General features: G+C 40.1%; 1 protein-coding gene across 1 annotated transcript in view; it reads left to right on the plus strand.

Moving 5' to 3' along the window:
- srbd1 (S1 RNA binding domain 1) overlaps positions 1-25,028 on the plus strand; it is a 54,995-nt gene extending 29,967 nt beyond the window's left edge. The window contains exons 16-21 of the mRNA XM_073482094.1: positions 1,931-2,013; positions 13,967-14,073; positions 15,185-15,346; positions 15,609-15,758; positions 21,755-21,939; positions 23,657-25,028. Of these exons, the coding sequence (XP_073338195.1) occupies positions 1,931-2,013; positions 13,967-14,073; positions 15,185-15,346; positions 15,609-15,758; positions 21,755-21,939; positions 23,657-23,949 (980 nt within the window). The 3' untranslated portion in view covers positions 23,950-25,028. The remainder of the gene's footprint in view (positions 1-1,930; positions 2,014-13,966; positions 14,074-15,184; positions 15,347-15,608; positions 15,759-21,754; positions 21,940-23,656) is intronic.
- Positions 25,029-27,313: the final 2,285 nt, after the last annotated feature.

Raw genomic sequence — 27,313 nt, forward strand, 5'->3', positions numbered from 1 at the left:
ACATCACAGCTGTCCTCCTGTCCCGCCAGGATGCTGCGTCTCACATTCTTCCACTTCTCCTGAGCGACGTGTCTGAGCTCTTCCTCTCTTGTTGCTTTCTCCATTCCTTCCCATTTTTTAGGAACTGAATTTTACTCATAAAATTCCAATAAGAGCTGGAGAGTTATGATGGATTCAGTTTACAAATCGTCTCCCCTCAGAAAAAGAGAGCGAGAGAGTTAGAGACCAAATAGATTGAAAGGGTATTGGAGAGTTTTGTTGGTGCACTGTGCAAGGCCAGGGTTGAAACTCCATCCCTGTCTAAATATTATCTCAGGCAGCAGCCTCCCACCGCAGCCAGAGGAGAGAGAGGAGAGGAGAGGAAAGCCATTGATTCCAGACATACTCCCTCTATTACATCTCATCCTTCTCCTTCTCTTTGTCTGTTCGTTCTGCCTCAGAGATCTAAGTCTGACACATCTCATGCAGCACATTACAGCACTGACCACTGAAATTCAAATGTACACTGAATGCACCAACACTGGAAGGACAAGGAGGGCGACAAACTGTGTCCTGTGTCATCATACAGTGTTTTATAAAACTAAAATTGATATTGTTGAGTTCAATCTCTCTGCCTTGGTGGAACTCAAACCATCAAGTACATTAGATAACTGAAGATTATTTTTGAGTTTTTGAAGTGCAATGGTTATTTTCTCCAATATAGGACCACAAATATCGATATTTTTTATTGAAACATGTGGCACATTGGAATGATTGCAGTCGTGAACATGAACAAGTTGCAGTCAGCGCGTGTGATAAAGAGGCACTAAGCTAAGATGATGCACTTTTGTTATTGTTTCATCTCAGTTAGTGTCAAATTCTGTAAAAACTGACAGCGAAATTCAATCAATTAATACATAATTCCTGCACTTTGCCTTTTTAGGGGTCTTTTGTATTCTTCAGCTTGACAGATGATGTATCATTATCTTGCAATGTATCAATTATTGCAGAATCGGTGTATCATGATACTAACTACTATACTACTATCCTTGTACAAAAACGTAGAGCAGATTAAAAAAAAACCCACAAAAACTTAATGATAAAACTTGTTAAAGAAGTCCACTGGGCACTAACTACCAGCATTAGATCTGAGGAAAGTAATTTAGTTGGCCCTAATGCTCTCAGCATTGATTATACATTCATCTTGTTTAGGTGGCGGCCAAAACAGCTTGGGTTTATAATGGTAGGGATGACCCTGATAACCAGAATAACAAAAACATAACAATTTAAGGAAACAACTTAACAACCAGAGCTGCCACGTCCTTTGTCTTTTACAGGGACTTGAATGTGAACAGTTATTTGGCTGTGCTATTCACTCCCTCTCTGTGTGCCTGGGAGTGTGTTGGGGGGTGATGTCATGTATTATGGTGTGTATGTGAGTCAGGTTGTTTGTAATTTTTCTCCTTGTCACTTGGGCCTGCCAGCATATTCATGGAAAAGACATTTGGCTTCATGTGCAGCAGCAGGCTGAAGCCTTACAGACTCCAGCACAGCACTACTTTGGTCGATACGAACTGTGTGTGTTTATTTGTGTGCTACATTTGACTTTGTGTGCCGGTGTGCACGGGTCTGCCAAAATTAGTGGTTTCAAAGGTTCATGGCTCCAACATCTATCAGGAAGCTAAATGACAGGTGTAAAGACTCCATTTGAAAGCCAGCTTTAATTATTATTATTGGGGGTGGAGGAATGACAATTAGGTTTGGCCTGCCCTCAGGCCAGCACTGTAATATGCAGACAATTTGCATATTCTGTAATTATAAATAATATGGATTTGCATATTCAATAACTGTGATTCAGATAGAAAACCAAAGAATCTCTTGAGACAGAATCCAATGTTTGTTTCCTGTGTGTGTGTTTTGTGTGTGCGTGTGTGTGCGTGTGTGCTGACAGTGTCCATTGGAAGACGTGTCCAAGATCCAATGGCGGAGCTTGTGAAGATTGATCCTAAACACATCGGCATTGGAACATACCAGGTAAGTGTGTTTTCATTTTTGTTCTGTTGGGATGCTCCTTGTGGGTGAGAGCTTCTTGTCCCTGGGCAGTGGAACATCTGCTATGAGTTACACTTGAGCAAAGAGCTGAGTAGACACGTGTGTGTGTGTGTGTGTGTGTGTGTGTGTGTGTGTGTGTGTGTGTGTGTTTCAGGATGTATAAAAGCACTTTACCAAATAACTGTGCTTGTACACCTGTGTATTGTTATAGCACTGCCTGCTACAGTCACCTGGTGCACAGCTGAACATGTGTATTTTTAAATGTTTCCCTTTATTGTCTAATTTGTGTAAGCAGTATAGCCTATTTAAGAGAGTCTTGACAAAAATGGCTGCATAATTATGTTATCTGAATCAACACACAGCCACGATTCACAGAGGGAATAAGAGTGAGGAAAGGAGGAGAACATAAAAGCCATTCAGACACATCAAAACAATTATATTTCTGGACAGAAAGTGAAACTAAATGTTAAACAATTGGGCCTATTTCAGTCTCCAAACAGTTTGCTGTTAAATTCACTATTTTTACTCAGTCTTTTTGCAGAGTCGAGGTGAGGCTCTTGTATTTCCGGCAAAACAAATAAAGCCAGAATAGGGTCCTAAGGCAAAGAGGGAACATGAGTGAGGGATTGAAGATGTGACAAGACAAATGGTAAAAACTCAAACAGGTTGAGAGAAGAGAGGCAAGCAGAGAAAAAGATAAACTTGGCTGAGGCCTGTGTCAACAGATGATGCTCAGGGTGACAGCTAACTCAATTAACGGAGATCAGGCATGACGTATGTTTTGACATTTGTTTCTTCTTGTGTGCTAGCTTCTCCTCGTCCATATGCGTTCATGTGTGTTTGCAGATGAAACAACAGTTAGCTCAATGTTGATTTTTGTTCATTGCAAGTATGTGTATCATCGTGTGAGAAAGGAAAGACGGGCTTTATGTCAGTGTGTCTACTATTCACAACAGATATTATTGCAGTATTGTTCTCCATATATGGTAGGTTGTGGGAAGAAAAAGGGGAATGAGAGGATGGAAATGGACTAAGGATGACCATTCACAATTTTCCAATCCACAATAATCTAAAGCAGAGAAAAACAGCTTATTATCAGATTTCAGGAATTAGATACTGGATATTTGACTTTTTTTGATAAGGAGTGACTAATAGTGAATCAACATCAGATTGTTCTTGATCAACCAAAAGATTAATTGACTAATTACTTGAGCTCTAGTGAATTTTTCAATCTGCATTTTTTTCGAATTGAGGTAACCCCCATAAATCAGGATTACTGACAGGACGCCTCTCTACACTCAGTTATGTACAATGTATATACTGTAGCCAAGAGATACACTTATTGAGATTTATTTATACTGTTCTTAATGTCAAACGTTTTTTTATTCAGCGGCTTACACTCCGCAGGCGTCAAAGTATTGTCATTTGTTGGAGTTGGCTGACAGAGCATCCATTTCATTGTTAACAAGCAAAAGATGAGAAGAAGAGAGGGACGGGGGTTATAAAAAGGACAGCAGAGGGTGACAAAAGTCAAAGGAAAAGGAATGACAGAGATCTTTGAGGGTAAGGAGAAAAACAGAGGTTTGAAAGAGAGAGGAGGAGGTCATATTGTGCAAGTGCTTGTGCTCATATGTGTGGCTGAGTGTGTTAGGTCACAGGCCCGTGTCTCTCATCACGTCCTGACTGGGCTCTCTGGGGTGCCTGGGGTTCTGCACCTCCCGCTCTCAGATCATGTGACTAGGTCAACAAATGATAATATAACCGGGTAAATAAACTCCGGGTGCTGACAGATATGAGATGGGACATCACTTTGACCTGCCTGTCAGCTCACACAAACGCAAACGCAAACGCACACACATACACCCTATACCTTTTCCTAGTCTAAGGGTTAAGTGCGTCTATGTGCTTGCATATTAGTGTATACGTTTGTGTGAATTTATATATGGGTGAATGGGTCTGAGAAAAGTGCACTCATGCATGTGTGTTTTCCAGCGCGTTCTTTTGTGTGATTCATGGCGTTTTGAGCTTTCTAAAAGTTTATTGCCATTAGACCCAAATAGCATAAGGGCAGATGTAACTCTAGACAGCTGGCACAGCATGCTCTCTCTTTCTCTCTCCCTCTGCTGACTCAGTGAGTGACAGCTCTGAGAGAAAGGAGGAAATGAGCTGAGGGCTAAAAAAGTGAGGCCCATTAAAATCAGATTGGACGTAACTATTGGTGTGGGAACACTGTTTTCACTACGGCAACACTGGCTGACAGTTTTTCTGGATACTGAGTTTGCCAGATCTACGTCTGTTTGAATGGATATTAGATATTTTTATATATATTAGTGGTTACCTACAGTACAGTACAGTACATTTAGAAGGCTACTGATACTCTTATAGATTTGAGACACTTACATGGACAAACATTTCAGGACTCTTGTGTCATCAATAATTAGACACTTAGTGGGCGTGTCCTTTGGATAGCACCTTCATCTGTCAATCGGCTCTTTATGTAGCTGTGGTTCGTTGACAGCTGGGTAATTCCCAGAGCTGTGAAACTAACTGCTACTGGAAAATACACACACAGAAACACACTGCTGTGTAAGAAAACATTGCCCGCAAGCCGGATATTAAAGAAACTGTCACTCTTCCCCTCACCTCTTTCTCTTTTTCTCACTCCATCGCTTTGCCAGAATTTTTCTGCTTTATCCCAATGACTCCCCTTCCTCTGCTTTACTTTCTTCTGTAGTACAAGTAGCGGTAGAACATGTATTTTGGGCACGGTAAGCAGCACAGTAGAACATACATCAGATGTAGCTGAATGGACTTTTAGAATCTTTAGTTTGTTGTTTGTTGTCACAGTGTTGGCTGTTCGAACCAGTTGTGGTAAGGTAGTTAAGAGTCAGGATAGGGCTGAGGTTGAGCAAGGAAGCTGCAACCACCATGGCTTATTAGAGCCATGGATGATTTATTTTTCTCAGTGTGACAGCTACCTTTTTTTTTTTTTTTTAAAACATAACTTAATTGCGATGACCCAGAATTGAAATAAACAGGTGAATTAACTTCCATCTTTGCTCACGCACACAACCATCCTTACCACATCTCAAGAGAAGTTTAGACCTTTTTACATTTCACTATCCAATTCAGTTCACCCTTCAGGAAGGTGCATCCCATTCTTTCAAAATTGTTGCAGACAATCACAATGTTGACAGTTGGGTTTCAAATTTCAGATTATTGATTTTTTTCTGCATTATGACATAATCTTTCAAGAGAGAATTGTGATGTATATAAGAATAATTTTTTCCCACACCCTAAGCTCATACTAATATATTTTTGATAACACATTCCTTATTGGCACTTGGTAGACCTGTAGTGTCATCTTTCTACTTTATTGTACTTTTTTTTCTATTTTTCTATTCATTATTCTTGACTTTTGTAGAGATGTTTTTTATATTTTTTATTTTCTTCTACTTTTGTTTATTGTTATGCACCATCATACCAGGACATTTTCTTGTATGTGGAAACCTACTTGGCAATAAACCTGACTATGATTCGATCAAGTTTTAATAATATCATTACAGGAAGCAAAATGAAGTATTTAGACTTTGTGGAACAAATTTAAAGTTCTGTATTCACCTTCTTCCTAGCCCCTATGATACCTTGCGGGAATTATGGGTGCACTTCCAGCGCATCCTGTCACTTAACCGGAATCGGTACTTGAAAGTGCCGCCGGGGTGTCATTTATTATGTTACTTTGGTACTTACACTAGTTCCATCAAGCACCTGCCATAACCGTTCCCCCAGTCAACTCCTGAGTGACCTTCCTAGGAAACTTGAGGATATCAACAGGTAAGTTGGTGTGCTTTCCCATCGACAGTGTTGAGTTTCTGTAGTGCTAGCAAGGTCAATAGAAAAACCGCACCTTCGGGCATGTTTGGATTGGCTTTAAAATTCAGTTGACTGAATTTGATGTTTTCACCTACAGCTAGTGCAAATGATGTCACTTTCCAAATCATGGGCGCTGTGCCTTTATAGCTGTATCTGTGTACAGTCTTGCAAATGTGTGTGTGTGCAATTGAGCATGCTATCTTTCACCTTTGAATGGTAGTGCCTACAGGGGAGACAGGAGCTGACAGAGCAGAGAGAAGGAAGGAGAGCGAGAAATGGAAGGTTGACATTGATTGATAGTTCCTGCTTCTGAGTTTTGTGGCGTGGGAAAACAAAACAGACTCTTTAAGACTTGATGAGTGGCAGAGGGCTGACAAACATTATCTGCTAGTATTTTAATTATTTCCCTTAGGTCTGTCACAGCATGTGTTGAGTGAGGTTGGGAGATGATTCAAGCATGTATCTTTGTTTAATGTATCTTTGTTTTATCTCATGTTTTTGATTTAAACAGGCTCATGCCAATTCTCTACTTATTCAACAATTTATAAAACATTTACTGGCTGTTGTCATGTCAGGCTACATACTCTAGGGCTGTACAGTTTACATTGAGTGAGGATGTTTGCATTTCGATGGTAAAGCTTGTAAGTAAGTAAACCTTTTATTTTTATATGTACCACCTATTACCAAGGTTGTCATATGCTTCGGAAGGAAATTAAGCAAGTGAATAAAGGGCAAAACACCCAGACATCAGAAAAAAAATCAAAAGTGGAATATAAGATCAATCAGTCCAATTGCCAGAATAACATCTGAAATGAATGTTTCTGCAAATGGGGCATGTGTTGAAACTTTACATTTCTTTATGTTGCAACTTAACGCTTCTGTAGGTTGGATATTCAATTTTATCATGTGACGCTGCTGTGCTCAAGTTCTGGTTAGGTTTCAGCACAAAAACCACTTGGTTAGGGTGAGGGGGAAAAAAATGGCTTAAAATACCTATTTTGGTCCTTGACCACATGATGATGGTGGTTCTGGATCAACGTGGTGAGGATGGTCCAAGATCTACGTGGCTGGAGATCTATTGTCTCATCAAAAATCTCGGATTTTGACCACATCCCGAGGTCTCCTAAAAATGTCCACCGGTGTCACATTCACATATGTTTAAACATCTCGAACTGCAATCTCATCATCCCCTCCACCTCCCGATATGAATTGTCAGTTGTCAGTAATTTGTAGTTTTGTAGTGATGTCAATATGGTACGTTGCCTTTGGAGTCTGGGCTGGATCAAAAGGACTTTAGCCTGGATGGTAAAAACAATAAATACAAACCTGAGAAGTATAGTGAATTATGAGCTGAAATCAGCTGATCTGAGCTTACACTACTGGGAAAGTTATTTCCTTCTGAGCCAACAAAAATGCATACTGTAAGTTGCCTTAGCCTCTCTCTTTTCTATGTAATAGAATACTTTGTAATACATTTAGCCTTAATAGTCTAAACTGATTTTGTTCTAAATCAATGTGTCATTTGGACTTCCTGTGCCTGTCTTGAAACTTAATTCTGTTTGGATTTTTTTCATGCTCTGTTTTGCAGTCCCTCAGGTTGTGTGTGTGTGTGTGTGTGTGTGTGTGTGTGTGTGTGTGTGTGTGTGTGTGTGTGTGTGTGTGTGTGTGTGTGTGTGTGTGTGTGTGTGTGTGTGTGTGTGTGTGTGTGTGTGCCTTGTGTGAATACCTGCCTAGTTAAATACTATTTGTAAAAGTGATATGACAGCAAGGAGAAAGTTTTGTTTTTGCCAACACCTTTCATGAATGCCTAATGGGTATTTCTCAACTTTCTGCAAAACAATCACACACGCAGACATACAGATACACACACATACACAGACTAGCAGCCAAGCTGACGTGCCTGGAATAGTGTACAGTACGATCATGAGGAAGGTCTCAAAGGCCTAATAGAAGCTGTCAGTCAGAGTACATGACCTTTAGATTACCTCACACAACTCGTTAGTTTGTACACTGTCGATAGATTATTAGATAGAGAAGGAGTGACGCAGCAGCATTGTCACGCACACACACAAGGAGGAATACATTCGGAGAGAGTAAACTTCAACTGCTGGCTTCTTTTTTTTTTTTCCTTTTTGGAATCATAAACATTTTAGAAGTTTCCAAACACCAGTAAACTCTTGTATGATAGTCTGGCAGGAGCTACATTTAGGGTTATTGGGATTCAGATGCCCCTTTCTATCAATCTTAACCTGTGATCAACCTCCATCTGCAGCCTAACTTGTTACTCGTACTAATATCTTGTAATACAGTTTCTTCTACATAGCTGCATGTGTGGGATAAAGTTTGGTTCCTTGAGCTAAAAACAAGCTTGAAAGCTTTCCTCTAGTGAAGCCAAGCTATTAGTTAGAAAACTTTATTGTATCTCACACTGGGGAAATTCACTGCTTACAGCAGAGCTGGAAGGACGGTAAAAATGAGTGCTTGAGTGACTAAAAGTAATATAAATTAAATTAGAATAAAGCTATATATGCTATAAACACCTTTAACTTGTGACCTTGATGGATAATTGGACAGGATACATGCATACATAATTGGAATTATTTCATGCGGCGAGGCATTATACTTAAAATATAAAAATATTGCCCTGTAAATTTGATAACTGCACAGAAATTGGATTACATTGAATAAGTGTATATTATATATATAAGGACATACTGTACATATAACAACAGATATATACATATATGATATTATATATGATATAAAACAGAAGGTAACTTGGGAACAGAGGAAACTTGAATGTATCACTAGCAAAAAATGTTTTTCAGTCACTGACAGGAATTACTATGTACTTCTACAAAAAAGTACGGCAAAGACAATTACTATATCCAAATTCAACATGCCTTAAAACTGCCTTGAAAGAATCAATGATTCTTAAAATAGCACCAGATTGATCAAATAATAACTTACACCAACCTATTGCTTGTTAAAATCATGGGTGAGGACTCTCTTGACTGGTGTCTCCACATTAAAATAAGGTAAATATGAAGATAAGCCTAATTCACATGACAGGAGAATATGTTTCTCACGTCCCAGGCTGAATGCAATGAAGAGAGGCCCTTTGATGCCATTTGATCCTGCAGTTTGTAATCATCCTACTTCCTTCAGTTATTCCACCATCATCTACTGCCCTCAGGCTGTTGGTAAATGCAGCCATTCTGGCTCCAGCATGGTTCCACTCGCCAAGCTCTTAATGGCATGATTCATAGACGGTATTTCAATCTTCTGTCAGTGCGAAGACCTCCGCTGTCATTGTCAGTCAACACCTCAACTCTCAGCGTTGGCTTCGCCTCCCTTTTCACTCTCTGTGGCTCTTGCTTTCTGCGTCTCTATATTTATAATTTGTGGATTCAGATTATATATATATATATATATACATATTAATTTTACAAAGGAAATCTGTAGTGAGAAATGGGACATTCATGTTTTTCAGTGTCTCAGTGAAACAACCCGCAAAGAAGCTTGTTTTAGTTTTCTGTGTTTCTCACCACTCTCTTTTTCTCTATCTCTCTCTGATTGACATGTGGTAGCTCAGCAGCATTTAAGTGCTCAAGGTGCAGACAGAAGCACTTTGTTCTTGCGTGTTGGTTGGCTGGCTTCAGCTGGTTTCCGGCCAATCAAAACATGACCTTCACACATAGGGATCCAGTCCACTGGCTCTGGATGATTTTGAGGTTTGAGGATCCAGGCGTTTAGACTTGAGGTAAACTGGAGGCTGTTTTAAAAATGGATGATAGTGTTTCTGTGGGGTGGATGGAATTGTGTAAGGATTAATTAATTAATAAGGATTGTGGATACATTTAATAATAATGTTTGTCTAAATTTATCTTTAAAGTCTTCTGGTTATTGTATCATTTTGAACTGTACTTGTGAAAACATTTCATTTCTTTCTTGCTAATTCCTCTGTCTATCTCTGTGACCCCACACCATCTTGCAGTCCTAATTTAGGTACTAAGAATGCAATTTAGAATGAGTGAGTAAACCACAGAGATAGAAGAGAAGATTACAAAAGTTGGAGTTGAGCTGAATGAATGAATGTCATCTGAAAAAAGAAACGCTCAACATTAGGACTACATATTACGGCTAAGCTGATAATTCAGAATTTTCTCATTTCTTTCTTCGTTTATCTCGATGTAAGATCAAAGAAAGTTAAAGAGAGAGAAAAAAGGGAACATGGATTGAGAGATAGATTGAAAGATAGAGGTTGACATGCTCCATTGGTGCAGTTAGTGCCACTGTAAAGTGAGCAGAGCACCATGGGGGCCTCTGGATGTCAGGATAGACACACACATACTGGATTGTGTGTATGCATGTTTAACAGACCAGAACTTGCTTGTTTTTCAACCCTCTTCAACCCTCATTAAATCACTGATCTTATCTCATAGACCAGATAGTTATTATTTCTAAGCCATATCACAGGGCTTAGGGCCTCTGTACAATGTACAGTTGGGGGAAAAAATGCCATTGTCCTGTTTTTGACCTGACCAGCCAATAGCATCGACTGTATTTATATATCATAATCAACAAGTGTAACTTTTCACATCTGGTTTTGAAATCTATCCTTGGCCACTGATTGTTGTTGGCCGTGGATAGATTGGAAGTTTTACTCTCCTTAAAGTGAAATATGAAAAGCCAGATTTTTACACTATACGTGCCAATGTGATTTTATGATACATAGCTGAGGTTTGCAATGTTCATGTGATAAATGAAGAATGAAGAAACTTGGGTTATTGCCCAACTGCTAATAAATGATATTTAAAGCATGTAGTGATTTGGTTAGTTGCATTACTGTGTGTTTTATTTTCAGAAAATGAACGATGGTACAGTATGCCAAAAAAAGAAATCCTGAACTTACTTGTCTTTTAGCAAATCATTATAGAATCATTAGCAAGCAAAGAAAGCAAGCAAAACTGTATTTATACAGTAGAGCACATTCGTGGAAAATACTTTCCGCTTTGCAGAAAACCAGTAATTTTAAAACTGCATATACTGTACATACAAACTAACAGTTAATTAAAAAGTAAATACACAATCAAGCACAAGGATGGGAATTCTTAGTTGTTGAAACTCAAGTGTTGTCCAGGTTAATATTAAAAATGGTAAAAAAAATTTAAATAAAATGGTCTTTCTGTTTTTTTTCCCCAATGTTTTTTTTTTTTTTTTTTTTTACTGGAATGAAATGAATGCTATTAAACTTGAGTTACAGTTTCAGTTCAGTTTTTCCCATCCCTAAGTGAGCGTAGTTGTGCACTGAGTTGCACATGCTCCTCTGTGCTACAATACCTCAGATCCTTTCATGCTGCTCCCACCTCTATAAGGTTTCAGGAAGAATGTGAGAACACATTCATTCGAGTTTTACTGCAGGTTAAAACTTACACATGAACACCTCCAACTTTCTCGTGTGAAAACATTCTCTGGTGTGACTTTACAGGTGATTTCCTCTTTCTCTTCCATATTATCTCTGTCACTCTCCTTCTATATCCACTCACCCGGAAATCATAAAACTTTCTGTCCTAGTTTTATGGGAACGTCTTATTGTTTGGAAAGTTATTTTTATTGACTTCAAAATGCCTCTGGCTGTAATGCCTCAGTGTTCACACCAAGAATCCGACTGTAGGACTCATGAGATGTCACCAGGGGTGCTGTGCTGTCTCTGTAGTGCTACTTCATCTGTCTTCCCCTCTCTACTCAATCACACAGTGTTTATTATCCAGCTTGTTGCAGGCGAGTTTAAACTAACTGTTTAGGGCATTTCATAATGTCAATTTTGACAGTCAATCATATCACCCCTACAAGCAAGCTCAACATTTGCTACCACATTTAGCAAGTTAGCACCTGTTAGCGAGAACATGCTAAGTGACTGGCTGAAAGGTAGGGGGGCTGTGACTGTTGACTACATCAGTGTAAATGACATCATGAAATAAATGTGTCAGTATGAAATATGAAATATAAATTGACATGAAGTAAATGTCATTGGGCAAAATGTTTTTCTTTAACAGGGCTATGAAGTGTTTCTTGAGTTGCATTATTGATGTTGTTTGCCATCACAACATTCGTTTATGCTTTTAAAGTTGCAAATGCAACTTGTTGATAGCTGTTGTTATTTAAGTGCAAGTGCTTTCACTGTTATTAAAAGTAACTGTAAAAACAGAAAGATTACTTAATCATTTACATAAAATGCCTAAATCTAGCACATGATATGCTTTACTTCAGAGATTAGATTATGACACAGCATCCTGCCTCTTAACATCACATCATAGTAATATGACTATAAAGAAAATATTTTAGAATGTCAGTGATTTGTGTTTGCTAATCCTGTAATTATGATATGATATGTTTTTGAAATCTTTTAAATTAATATGTAGGTTGTTTGTTTTGGCACTTTGCAAGAATACTTGAGTGATATCTTTAACCACACTGCAAGCGGATAACTGGTCTTCCAGGAGCTTCCCTTTGAGATAATGTACGTGGGCTGTGTATATTGCCCCCTGTTGATGCAATGGCATCTTACGAAAATAAAAATCATTATAAAAAGCCTTTGAATAAATTGGGATTTTGCTGAATTTAAGAGCCCAAATAATTTATTTTCTCCTTCTCGGCTTTGGCTTCTTCTCAGTTGCGTTATTGATTATTAAAGAATACATAGTGTCAGATAGTCACGAGAAAGATAGATTTCAGGGAGTCATGAGAAAACAACAAAAAACTGGAAAGTCCTTTGTGTCCTTTAACTCGTCAATACCTTTGTATGACTCACTCTTCCTCTCTGTCCTCATCTGTCCTGCTGTCCTGTCACTGCTGACAGAGAAGGCTGCGTGTGCTAGCTGGCATTGTTGTTATCTGTTTACAAGCCAGTTTTTGTTCAGAGCTTGATCATGTTACAGGACAACTCATGCTAGTCTCAGTCACGTTCTCACACACACACACACACACACACACACACACACACACACACACACACACACACACACACACACACACACACACACACACACACAGCCTAACAGTAGTCTAGTTTAGACTGTCGGCTAATCCTCAAGCAGTTGCTGAGGCATCAGTCCAACTGAACTTTTTGGCCCTGTCCTGCAGCCCAGAGTTTCTGTGTGCCTGGGGACGACTGCTTGACCTCAAATAATATCTTTAATCTTATTTTGGGGTTTTGTTTTGATTAAGTTTTTGAGATGTTGCTTTTTGTTACACAATCATCCTTTCCTTTCCTTTCCTTTCCTTTCCTTAACCTTTACATCATTGGCTGTCCTCCCTGCTCCTTATTAGGAAAAAGATTCCAGTCTTTTTGGAAAATATGTCCTGATTAATGGTTGATTGGCTGGTGTTTGAGAAGTGTGAAGAGTTCATTTGGAGGATCTTTATCGACAGCGAGCTACACTAACGAGAACACTGTGTTAGCGGGAGGGAGACATTGCTGACAAGCCAAACTAAACACTCTCTCTCTCTGTCTGTTTCTCTCTCTGCCTCTTACCTGTCAATCAAACCTCTCTCAGTTTACCAGTATTTTATTGCTGACACTCTCTGCTGCTGTTTATCTCTTTTAAGGGTGACATTTTAATAATCCCCTTTGGGCAAATTGTGCCTACACAGGACCAAATATCAGTACATTGGAAAAATGCCGTATAAAAGTGAATAAATATACAGCATTGGGATTATTCAAATGGATCATGATTATATTAAGTCCATTAGAAAGTCTCCAATAAAACATTTAAAAAAACATTTCGATTGTTTTTGGATGAAATATGACAAAAGAATCTCTGCATCGCGACTGCCAAAGGCGGCAGTATTAGCTTTTAAATAAAACCGAATTTGGATACATAAAAAGTTCAGTTACCTTTTTTTCTTACTGAGATATTCCATCTTTAAAAGACTATAAAAGTCCTAAACGGCTAAAATTCCTGCCGAAAGCAGTAAATTAATGTTATTTTCTTTGCTAATCCAGTTTTCAGCCTGACATTTCTTTTCTTGTGTGTGTTTGCGAAATGTGTCTTTCTAGCATGATGTGTCAGCCGGAGCTCTTAAGGCAGCACTGGACGGCGTAGTGCAAGAATGTGTGAGCTTCGTGGGGGTGGACATCAACATCTGCTCCGAGACACTGATGAGGTAGACGACACATAAAGACACAAGCAAGTGCATGTGTGTGCGCAAGCACTCTCTCCCACCCACGCACACACACAGAGATGAAGTAGGGCTTAGACCTCTGACATACTTTCCCTTTGCAGTCACAACATGGCAGAGCTTCATTCACACTCATGCATGGGAGCAAACTAGATGCGCACCCACACACACACTCACACACGGACTGCCAGCTTTCTGTTGAGACTAATGCTTCACACCTTGGCCTCGCTTACTGGGCCGACTGTAGTCAACAGAGGGGATTAGGCAAGGTAGACACACACACATCACTGCCACACACACACACACACACACACACACACACACACACACACACACACACACACACACACACACACACACACACACACACACATCACTGCCATCATCACTGCCACACACATATAGAAGTGTATATGTATGCATAAAGTCAAAAGTATTTTTTGGTAGCATTCTGTACACACATGTGCTTACTTACTGTGTACAGTACATACACATGATTCAGGAGTACAGAAAATGCCACAATTTGAATCACACAAACTTGCAGTGGATACAAACAGTACAAAATGAGCTGGCAATAGCTGCAGGGCAGGCATCAGGTCATCTGTTTACCTGTCTGCTCTGCAAGTGAGCTTTTTCCATTCCCGCCAGAAGTTGTGTTACACACACATTAAACACACAGAGACGTGTTGATGACTGAGGTATTATGTTGAGTGTTGACATTGCTGTGTGTTTTAGTGTGAGTGAGTCACTGTGGACATTAACAGGGCAGACCTAATTGAGTTTCAAATCACCTCTTTTCAATGCTCTGCCAAGACTGGACAAATATACTCTAGATATTGGCTCATGTGTGTCTCTTGTGACTGTTGGTCATTACAATCTGCTCTGTTTGTTTGTATATTATAAAAATCTGGAACCTAAACTGTGGTTTCCTCCGAGTTTTATTTTTCACTGTACTGTTCCTCATATCAGCATCCACTTTAGAACGGAGAGTGTAGAATAAACACACAGACCTCAACAAACCTCCAAAAATGATTTTAATAAATAGGCAATGTGCTGTGTGACATTTACCCTTTTGATTTCTTGTTTTAACTCCCAGACATGTAGCAGGCCTGAATGCAGGCAGGGCGAAGAATATTGCAGAGTGGAGAGAGCAGAATGGTCCCTTCATCAACAGGGAGCAACTCAAACTTGTCAAAGGCATGGGGCCCAAGACCTACCAGCAGTGTGCCGGCTTCATCAGAATCAACCCGCAAACCAGGTACGCCCTCATGTGAAAACTGTATGTGCAGATACATAGACACGAACATACACATTCATTTCGCATTGATTTTGTTCTTAATTGTTGTTAAAGGGTCAGTTTACAGAAATTGCAGTAAAACACATTTTCTGACTTACATTCAGTGTTATCCTGCCCGGTAGGTTATTTTGGTTTAATTTGCCCGGGTTTTGAGACACACACTGACTGGTCACTTTATTCTTCTTCATATATTTAAAAATACCTTTATTTCTTGTCAAAACAGTGCCAGATCCTCACCTCACCCTGTACCAGCAGTGCCAGAGAAACCAGCAGCGAAGAAGGCCAAAGCAAAGACTGGTGTCAACATACCAACCTCATTTAACCCCCTGGACCAGACCTGTATACACCCGGAGTCCTACCATGTGGCACAGAGGTACAGTACACACAAATGTACAAACACACACACACACTATTGTACAGCAGCCTACCCCACTGACCAAAGCATGTTCAGGCTAAGATGGAGTTGATTTTGACACCGTCTCATATGGGGCTGGTTATTGCGGTGGAGGACTGATTTGATTTACACAGACATGGGATACAAGAGAGGAGGTGCTGCCTTTGTATGTGTGTGTGTTTCCTTGTGTGAGAAATGATTGTTAGCGCTGCTGATGCTGATATCAAAAGCACATTGAACATCAGACTTGTATGTCCTGTCCATTTGTGTGTGAGTGAGAGAGAGAGAGAAAGTGAGGGAGGGCTCTCTCTCCTACAGCTGTAGTCACTCAACTGTGTTTAGTCTACATACGTTCTGACACTAGTGGCTCTAAGCATCACTCCCCTCAAGTTGATGTGCCTTTAATGGCCTCAGTGCATGTGTGTGTGTGTGTGTGTGTGTGTGTGCGCGCGCGCGCTTGGGAGGGTGTGTCTCTATGTGCACATGTGTGAAGATAGATTGATGTCTGCTTTTATGAAACTGTGTTTTTGCTTATCTCAGCTACTTCAGGGAAGTGACCGTGTGTATTTGTGGGTTTATGTGTTTGTGTGTTCAGCATAGACGGTATTGTACAGTTGTTCATCAAAGAACTGTCACAATTTAGAGGTTTAAATAGACAAATAACCACCCCCTTCAATTTTAATAAATCCTCTATCCCTTTCCCTGTCTTTTTATTTCACCTTCCCTTTTTCCCTTGAATTCACATAGTTTTGTGTTTCTTTAAATTTCACTCTGTTTTTTCTTTTTCCTTTTTTCTTGGAAGACACCTTTCTTTCATCCATCCATCCATCCATCTATCTCACTTTCACTCTCTGTCTTTCATTCTCAGCAGTGCTTATTACAACTCAGTGAGGTGCCCAAACACTCTTGTTGTAAATGTCAGCCACTGTCCACACGCACACGGGCATCTCTCTCTCTCTCTCTCTATGTGTTTTGGCTTTTTGGACACGTAAACGGAATTTCAGATTACTGAAAATGGAGATTTGGAAAACTCCTTCCAAGGTGAATATATTCAGAAACGCTGTTTACAGTTTACATCAAGACGGGCAGAAACAGAGATTTTTGATAACGATAACAATGACGGAATGGATGTTCTGTTGTTTGACGTTATGTCTTGAAAGACACAAACAGACATTGATAATACAATGATGGAATAGAGACAAAAAATGTGTGGTTACAATGTTTTGCTGACACATAATCCAAGAAGATTCTGTGAAGAGTGGTCATGTTTGCCCATCTCGTTCATAGTTTTTTTTTTGTAGCTAAGCAACTGACCTGAGTGTACAATCTCCTTTAGTTGTACTTTAAATATCCTACATTTTGCTAAGTAAATGATAGTATGTAAGATAAAATCTCCAGTCCATATTTCTCTCATGCCTGTTGCCTTTTTTCTCAACAACATTAAATCTTTCTCATGTTTCTCCCCACTCTACTTATCACACTCTGCTTCTCTATTCTTCCTGCTGTTCAGCATTCTTAGCCCTGTGTCGGCAAATGTTGTAACCTTTGTTATGACTACTTTATAATCCATGTCTGGCAATTTGCTCAATTCAGTTCGAATTAATTTCTCGCTTGCTTGCGCTATATTTTGTGATGGCCTCTTTTTCACAAACGGCTGCAGAATATGAGAACAACATCTTTAGAACGTTTCCAAAGCGTGTCTTGTGGTTTTACAGTATGTCACATCCCTCTTTAAATGTTAAAGATGATGGTTGGTGGCGTTAAGTTCACTCACACATGAGGTCGCAGGAAAAGTCATGCATGTCAGCACCTGCACTCAGTGGGTTTAGACAGCTTGGTGCAGTTTTGATGCAGTGGAAAATAATTCATATTCCACTGCACTTTAAATCAGAGAGTACATCATGCTTCTGCCAAAAACAGACCAACGATCGTTCTTGGTTAGTGTGTAGTTGAACCTGATTTGGCTGTCTCCTCACATTACAGTTGTTATCTTAGACTTCACTTCATCTGTTCAGTCTTGCACTGTTTGTAAGTTTGTGGTCATTCATAGAATTTGATTTTAAAATAAAAAATGACACCTAACACCAATCAGCTTCACACAATGAAAGTGGATCTCATTTTGAAATTCTAGTATACTGGGACACATTTAACGTACCCCTTAAATGGAAAATATCAGGCTGTGTACAGCACTAGATGTTAGGGCATCACTGTGATGCCTCACTGCTCTTCTCACAACCCCACCTACAACCGATGAAAATAGGAGGTATGGAGGGAGGATTGTGGAGGAATGCTCTTTGTGTGTGGTTGTGTGTATGTGTGTCTTTATGGTGTGTAAGGAATATCATGTTCATCACATTAGTGAAACTGTATCCCCCATTACTGCTCACAGCCCACACATCACCCTCTTTTTGTAACCATAATACAACACACGCGCACACACACACACACATGCAAGAACACAAATATACAGACTCGATTTGTCCATCTTTGTCTCAGCAGTAGTGGCATGTCTTTGCTGAAATGCAAAAATATCTTGTTAAAAACGCTGATATTTGGCTGAAGTGTATCTACTCTATTACAATTATTTAATGAAGCTTATTGTTATGTGTTAGATAGTTGGGTCCATTCTCATGAAATATATGCTATTACTTAGATATGAGACAGAGGGGGTCCACTTTATGACGAATATTTCTCTGATATGTAACAGTCGGGGCCCAATATTTCTATAACACAAGACAGAGTGGGTTCTTGCTGTGGGCCTGGATAAAATCTATATCCTAGCCCACCCAACCCCACATTCTCACACACACACACACACACACACACACACACACACACACACACACACACACACACACACACACACACACACAGTGTTGGTAGTAATTATATAAGTATGAGCCCAGCAGTGGTGGAGGCCTCTGGACTCCTGGTACCCCTTAAATACTAACATACACCCTTGGAAAAATGAGATGGGTAACACACACACACACACACACACACACACACACACACACACACACACACACACACACACACACACACACACACACACACACACACACACACCTGAAAGTAGAACTCACCACCCACCAAAACCACTGTAAGATCCAGAGCCAGAATGCAGGCTGCTCTTAATTCAACACTGCTTTCACTCTCCTCTCCTCTCCTCTCCTCTTCCTCTTCCTCTATCATTCCATCTTGAGCATTTTTTATGTCACTCATAGGTCAAAGGGATGCTCCTGAATTCAGTGTGGAAATGGATCGTGTGTACCCTCTTGGACCTGTGTGCTCTTAAAGTCACAGTATGTAAATTCTGCCACAAGAATCTCGATTTAAAAAATGAAAATATCATGAAGTAGTTTGAGATCATATAAGTTGTTGTCTTCATTGTTTAACAACCACCTTTTCTGATGAAAATCTATCTGACATGACTCAAGCAGAAATGTTCACAGACAAGGTGATATTTTAAAGTTTTATTCACGTTATGTTTTGTCACATACTCTGACTTCCTTCCTCAACTCTCTTGTGGAAGTTAGATTACAGATTTATCTGGGTTTAAACATTGTTGGACACATTTGGGATAATGTAAGTACAACTCAACAAAATCCATAACAAAGGTCTAGTCATTCTTTGGCCATTTTAATGCAGAATGTTACAAATGATATCTTTAAGTTTCGATGTTTGATGTTTGAATGGTTTGAGTTGTACTATCAGTGAGCATCCACTGAGAAAAGACAATGGAAAAAATAGCAGCTCGCACTTTTCCCAAACTAAACAATATAAAAGGTGCAAGGGAATGGCAAGAATCAAAATCAAACAACAAGTATTCTGATTTATTGTGCACCAAAAAAACAAAAACCTGTTTCAGCTCAATCTGATGATGGCTTTGAGCTGAAACACATTAGTTTTTTGCCCACAATAAATCAGAAGAATTATTCTCTGTGAGTGCCAGAGTTTTGTTTATTTTTTTATCTACTGAGAAAAGCCTTCAGTTCTGCCTCAGCATATATGAACAGAAAAGCTACAGTATTTGGGGTTGATTAAAGCCCCAGTGGCACTGCAAGTCTAATTGGCATAAACAACTTTTTCTGATTTTGTTGTGATGTGATGTTGATGTGTTAGCAATCTGTTGGCAGAAATAAGACTTATGATGTACTCTTGCTTGTCATACTCAAGTAGGGATAATTATTTCCACCTGTTTCGTATTTTGTACTCCGGTGAGTGTTGAAGATAAACACACAACATTTTCGCCTCAAGATATTTTTAGATTCTTTTTTGGCATTTTTGCAAATTTTGACACAGTAGAGAAAGACACTAAATATTGTAAGCGAGAGGAAGAGGGATGACCAGAGGTCCCAGACTGGATTCAAACCACTGGGGCTATCTGTAATGCATCTTAAACCACTGGGCCACCAAGACACAGGTATTACTTTTCCTGTTAAGAGATATATGGTTTGAAAGTTAAGATGCCCAGGGAGACTCATGGTGTTAGACCAACATCCATTTCGTTCCAAAGGCACTGTTTCCTCACCGCGAAGCCATTTCTGGCACATGGTCAGCTTCTATTTTGCACTGATCTGGCTCGCTGGTGTTGAGGGATTGATTCCGCTTGTCCCCCCTCGTTTGGACGCTAGACGGTGACTTTGCTGGCGGGGCCCCTCCGCTCACAGCTGTCTCATACATAGTTTGTACACAAGCCGTGTCGCGTTACATCCGCACTGTCCCTGTTACTGCCAAACGAGCATTTCTGAACAACATTGTGTATGAATCAACTTTGTGTGTGTATGTTCTTGTATGTGTGTGTCCACCTGTTCTGTCCATCATGGTGGTGGGGGACAGCTGCGGAGTCTGTTTGGCGTCAGGCTACAAGTGAGCGACATCCATCATGGACGCTACCCAGCTGGTCCACACATGAACACATGCGTAGAGGCAAATGCATTCACATCCATCACCAGCTGTGGAAAGTGCCGACTGTAAATAATATATACAGTGCGCACAATACTCACATGTCACTCATTTTTCCATAACTCCTATTTGCCACTCTGGGTCCCATGCCAGTCTGTTACTAAGTCTGCTTAGAATGTAGACTCGCTAATTAGTTTGGATTAAAATCTCAGTGAGTTTTAAATGGTGCGACCTGACCGGCTGTCTAGACATTTTGGAGGTTGGATAGAATAAAGTGATAGAAGGGGATTTTTTCCAGGCTGTTGACGGATGGACAAACAGTCCAGCCTTAGCAAACTGGAGGCAGTTTCATGAGACCAGGTGTCAGGGCGTTTACTGCCCACTGTGGATTTACCTGATTTAACAGGGGGCGAAATAAATGTTCATATTTGTACTTGTGTGTGCTTTTAGAGCAGAAAGCTCTGCCTCGGCAGCCCAGGATTTTGCGTGTAATTACTCCCACACCTCTCCTGCCCTCCCTTCTTTCCCCCAGCTACCTCTCACTTTACCTGCATTAGCCTAGCTTTTCCCTCTCTTCTTCCTACTTCTTTGCCTCTCTCAACTTTTATTTCTTTTTTTTTGCTGAACATTCCTCCAAGACTGTCAGAACTTTCCACCCCTCCTTTCATCCTTTCCTCTTTCCTTTTTCTCTGAGTCGATTCCTACCCCATCTCCATAGACCAAGGCCTGTCCTTCAGTCAGTGATGGATGTGAGACTTTTTTTCTCTTGCAGCCACTTCATAAACTTGTGTTCGCATAAGTAAAGACAAAGTTTGTTGATCCAACACTGGGGAAATATCCTTGTCAGAGCAGCTCTAGAGTCAAGAGTAGAGGAAAGTGGGATTGAGTAATAAATAAGGAAATAAATGAATAAATAAAAACTCTATGCTCTATATACACCGTCCAGGTCTACAGATATGACCATGATGGTTAATTGCTGGCTTTTGCATTTCTTATTTTTAACAGTTTAACTCTAACCTTCTGCGCTATATTGTACATATTTTTTTACAAACGTCGCTTCTGTCCAGATTTCTGTCCATTGTGGATGGGAGTGCAGACCAGATCGGGAGTGCAGGCTTGCAACAATGTGTGGAGAGCAAGGTTAGGAGCAGCAGTGTCGAGGAACTGGCCAGGACAGTGGACACCACACCAGAGACCCTCAAACTCATCATAGACGGCCTCACGCAGCCCCCTGGGTTTGACATACGACAAAGTAAGAATCCTGTCACTCACAGTTGCAAGAGTTAAACATTGTTTACATGCATTTGTGTCCATTGCACACCCCTCTTTTCACTTTACAGGAATCCAAAGTGAACAAAACCACATTTCGACTCTTATTTCTCAGTATTTGCCCCAGGTCATACATCTGTTATTACTACTTATTTATTCTCGTGCAGAAATTTTTTCACTGAGCACAAAACTATCAGTGTTTTGAATCGTTTAAAATTTCATAGACAGCATGCATCTGCAACCTAGCAGTCGCAGTAACTTCTTGTAGTCTCTCATCTTTCCTTCATAATGTCTTTTATAGGTCCCTTCTGACTGATAGAAAGTTGAACTTGTATTTGTCCAGTTCTTTGACTGCTTTGCTAGTTAAAACACACACTGACTCTTCTTGTGCCTTTATTATAATAGGCATGTCTTGGCAGTGTAACTTGATAGGATCTGACAGTGCTGTGGCTTCCTCCCTGTAGCCCAACAACACAAGCACTATGTTTCTGACAGGGTGTGATGGGTCCAGCAGACTGTGTTGTTGGACAGAATATTTCTACACACAAATACACAAAGACCTCTGTTTTTCTCCTTAGTCTCATACTCTTGAGTTCAGTCACACATAAACATACCCATAAAATCATACATGGTCACAAAGTTTTAGATTTTTAGCAGTCCCGCTGTAACTCAAATTTGTTTCCTCGAGAAGAATTTATGCCACATCTCCCTTTTTCATTTCTTCTTCTTATCTATATTCTTTAAAATGCCTTTAACATGAAAGAGCAGGTAGCTTAAAATTATTTATTATGAAAAGGTAGAGAGTATGTTAGGTTTTACAAGCTTAGACTTTATTGCCCTAAAATAATATTGTGATAAATGATATATACCTCGAGGAAAAGACAACACTTATGGCATATCACGATGTAACGATATCTTATGTCTAAAAACAATGTGTAGTCTCATGTTGGGATGGATATCGTTAGGATTTTATTGATACTGATACTCTTGATTGATCAATTGATTCTCCGTATTGGTTTGTTTGAAACAGGCATGAAAGTACATTAAAACCTTGTTTGGTGGTTTATATATAAAGTATTTTTACAATTTATGTCTGATTTCTGGTCAGTTAAATACAAAACAATTTCCGTGCCTTATTACCAGGCTCTCCTTTTTTCATACAGTTTCATGTGGAGAAGAAAAAAGTAAATCCTGGATATTCAGTTAGTGCTGGCCAACTCTTCTTTAAAATTATTGAACGCAGCTTCAAGGTTCATCCTCAGGTTGGCCCTATTCGGTTGCAGCACACTACGCTTGGCCTCCTAGCCAGTGCTCAGCTGAGTAAACAGATGGGCCGGGGCTACCGCATGAAATCAGTGCTGTGGGGAGGATAATTGGACCGGACTATTTCCTGGGGCACGCGCCTTCCTTGTTTGTGTTATGCTAGAGAAAGGAAAAAGATCTCTCATGAACAGGCCAAGTGGAAAGAGGGGTTGAATAGGATGCTGAGAAATGTGGAAGTATGCAGACACAAGTATTCGGTTGCTGCTCGAAATCTAATATGTTTGTCATATCTGCCCCGCCCCTTGCTTTCCCGCATCCCCTTTCCCGTCTCGTCTCCAAAGCATTTGTACGAGCTGCCACCCGCACCTGATTTTGCTATAGATCTTTCTCCCTCACATCCACTTCATCTTTTTGATACTCTCTTTATTTTTCCTCAGATTTTGGGCAGGCGGACTTTAAACGGGGCATTGTGTCGATGAGTGACCTGCGGGTGGGAGCGGTGCTGACGGGACGGGTGGACAACACAGCTCTGTTTGGAGCTTTTGTAGATATCGGTGTTGGCCGCGCGGGCCTCATCCACAAGAGCAACATAACTCTGGACAAACTGCCTGTCAGCCAGCGCCGCCGCAGCCTGGCTTTGGGACCAGGGGAACGAGTGGAGGTCCGGGTCCTGAATGTGGACCATCAGAGGGGACGGATTGGCCTGGACTTGATCAGGGTCCTACAATAGAGTCTTTTAATTCCCATGTTTAATCTACTGTAATTGGATTAGATTAATGAGGGGAAATTACACAGAAAGCTACTGAGATGCACATTACTTCATGAGTAGGTTACAGTGAGAACTGATATGGTTCTTATAAGCATTGCTGAATGGGGCACTTTAACAGGCAATCTGTTAAGTGCCATTTTAGGAATTTTAAATAAGTAGAAAAGTAGTAGTTTAACTTAGAATGCTGTTTCAAGTCCAATGAAACTGAGTCAAACCAAAATTCCTTACAGTTATGTTGAAGGTGCAGTGTCTGGGATTCAGTGAAATGTGGGGGAGAAATGGAATATAAAATTCCTAATTGTGATTTCACTCATGTGTTGTTACCAGAAAATAAAAAAATGTTGTGTTTTTGTTATGTTAGAATGAACCTTTTACTGTTACATCTACAGAGGGAGTGAGTCCTCTTCCATGGAGTCCACCATGTTGTACTAATGTGTTGCTACAGTAGCCCACAACAGACAAACCAAACACTGGTTCTAGAGAGGGCCTTTTGTTTTTAGCGACCATTGTAATCCTACACACTGGACCTTTAACGACTAGAGATTTTCTCTCCCCTGAAGTCATTTTGTCAGGCACTCAATCTGTGTGTACTCCCTGTTTATCTTTGGGCGTGGTACGTGGACTGGATTGAATATGGACGATGAAAATGTCCCTTTATGTTTCAACCTGTTGGCCAGCTATCTGCATTCACACTATTGTTTACTGATCATTAGCAGAGACTGAGAAGACAGCTTTTTGAAATGGAACCCATAATTTGCACTTCAGCAGTGGTGCAGGTAGCTTCATACATGAGCTGCCTCAGTTTTTCTATAAATATAATAAGATTTAATTATTATACATGTAAACATTCACCTCTGTGCTATGTTTTGTTTTGTTCTGCTCTGTTTGTACAAGCAAACAGTCTGTCGATAAACATCTGCATATCTCTGTTATTCAGGCAGACTTTGTTTACTGTGTTTGTGGACACACACATTCCAGCTTGTAAATACACTGGCCTCATCTTCAGATGAAGTTTTGACATTAAAAATATTTCCTGTATACTTTGTGCTCTTGATGTACATTTTTCTCAAACGAAGAATTCAGCACTTTTCTCACTCAGTGCCGTGATCTGATTCACATTGTAGATGAGGGCGTGGATGAGAACGGAAAAGAGGGAGGATGGCATGAAGCATGGAGAAAAGGAAGGTGGGAGAATTGGAGAAGAGGATGTGTTAAGTGATGGAAAGAGGAAAAAAGACACCAGTTAAAAAACAAGTTTTTCTTCCAGACAACAGGAAAATGTGAAAAGACTGAAATGAGTGGGCTGGAGGGGGGGAAGGGTGGAGACGGGGATAAGAGGAGGAGGAGGAGGGAATGCTTCTATCTCCCAGACTGCAGTAAAGCCTGAAGGCTTTTTAGGCATGGTCCCAGACACAATTATCCCAGGACACACACACACACACACACACACACACAAACACACACTAATCAGCTGCTTCAAAATTAATCCCAGACTCCCCATCCACATTATCTAATTTGTTTGTTTTTATGAAACTAGAATAAATAAAAAAAACATCATAAAATATGGTTCTGAGAAAGCCGGAGGTCCCCTGTGCTAAACCTTATACTGAGTGCAGAATACCTAATCACTGTTAGTGCTGCTGCTTCACCATCTCTCCTTGGGGGGAACAAATAGAATATGTTCTAGACACACAAACACAAAGATGTTCGATCAAGATTAATCAGAAGTGGCAGTTTGCTTGGCGATGATCTGAGAAAACGCATACTGTATTTCAATATCTTTGTTTTGCTCATTTTTCCAAAAGGATTTCCATTTTCTGATCAATGAGCCTCATTTTATTTGACGTTAACTCCCTTTGTCATTGTGTTGTCTTTTGTTTGTTTTGATCTCATACACCGGAGCTTGGCGCAGTCTCTTGTTTTAATGTTTCCAGTGTTTTTGTCTTGGGGAACACATATATTCGACACAGCTTCCCTCAGCATCATTCCTGTTTTTTACGCCTTTAATTTTCCTCCCGCTACTAAACGTGAGCACACTGATGGGACAGGCAATCTTGCAGCCAGCTATACCCCTGCCCCTTGGAGTTTTTGTCAAACACTGACCGGTAATGAGCCTGTGATAAGAGAAAGAGTGGCTGTGGGAGTAGTTGTGTAGTTCTCGGTTATCCTCTGCTGCACTGGTTCACAGCTGTGGTGTGAGTGAGCTCAGGTGTGCCTGGAGGTTTTGGTGAAATGTGAAGAAAATTGATGGTAAGCAATTAAATGACTCTCACACTCTCACTCATGAAACATTTTGGCTATTTATTGTTTCGTAAGTACCAGGCTATTAAAAGTTAACAAAGAAAAACATCCCTAGTGGTCATACGGGGCTGTGTTTCATCATCTTTTGTTCAAGATCCAGGTATGGAGACACAGGTGGACACAAAATCATCTGAACTTTTTCCACACAGTAGCAGAGAGAATGGTTCTCACAGCTAGTAAATGCATCCAGCTAAGCGAACATTGAGTAGAGAATAGCTTTCTCTGTTGATCTTCGGTTTCTCAGACCACCTGTCTATAAAAAGAAAACATGATCAGAAGTCTAAAACACTGCAAACAACCCCTGAATGCAACAGTGCCTTGTACAAACAACAACACAACTAAGCGCTGAATAGGCAAACACTGTACTGAGATTTGGCTGTCTAATGTGAAAAAGTAAAAATGTTTTTTATCAGTCTGTGCAAAGGGAAAAGTCATTTGTTTCCATGGTAGCACAAATGTGCTGAGCAAATATAATGCCAAAGTATTCAAGTTTTATTTAATTGTTATTCTATAACAGAGGGTTGTACAACAAAAAACAAATTTTCGACCCTTATGCCACACAAATTATCTTTCAGATTTTGGGCTATCTTGCATGAATCATGAGTATAGACAAACTGGACTAGAGTACCTGCTGTCTAAAAGTAGAGCAGAGGAGTATTACACCTCTAGTCACAGTCTTTATTTCTCAGACGCCTGTTGCTGTGAGCGCTCTCTCGTCTTCCTCCCATTGTGTTGTTCCATGATTGCCACAGTGTGATTGCAATGGTTAGTGCAGGTTTCTCCTTCCAGCAGAAAATAACTCCAGGTTAGCGGTGTGACCACTGACATCAATACGGTCTCCCTTCGGCTACAGATGGAAGCTTTGTGAGAAAAACTGTTCTCTGTGGTCTACACACATTTAGACTGACAACATGACCGAAGATTGTACTCACATGTTGATTCACAGCAACTGGTGATGGATGGACTCAAATTGGCATCTCACTTTCCTGAAACCAACTGTTTAGCAAACTTTTCTCCTTGTAGC

This window comes from Pagrus major, chromosome 15, assembly GCF_040436345.1.
Source record: "Pagrus major chromosome 15, Pma_NU_1.0".
Lineage (NCBI taxonomy): Eukaryota > Metazoa > Chordata > Actinopteri > Spariformes > Sparidae > Pagrus > Pagrus major.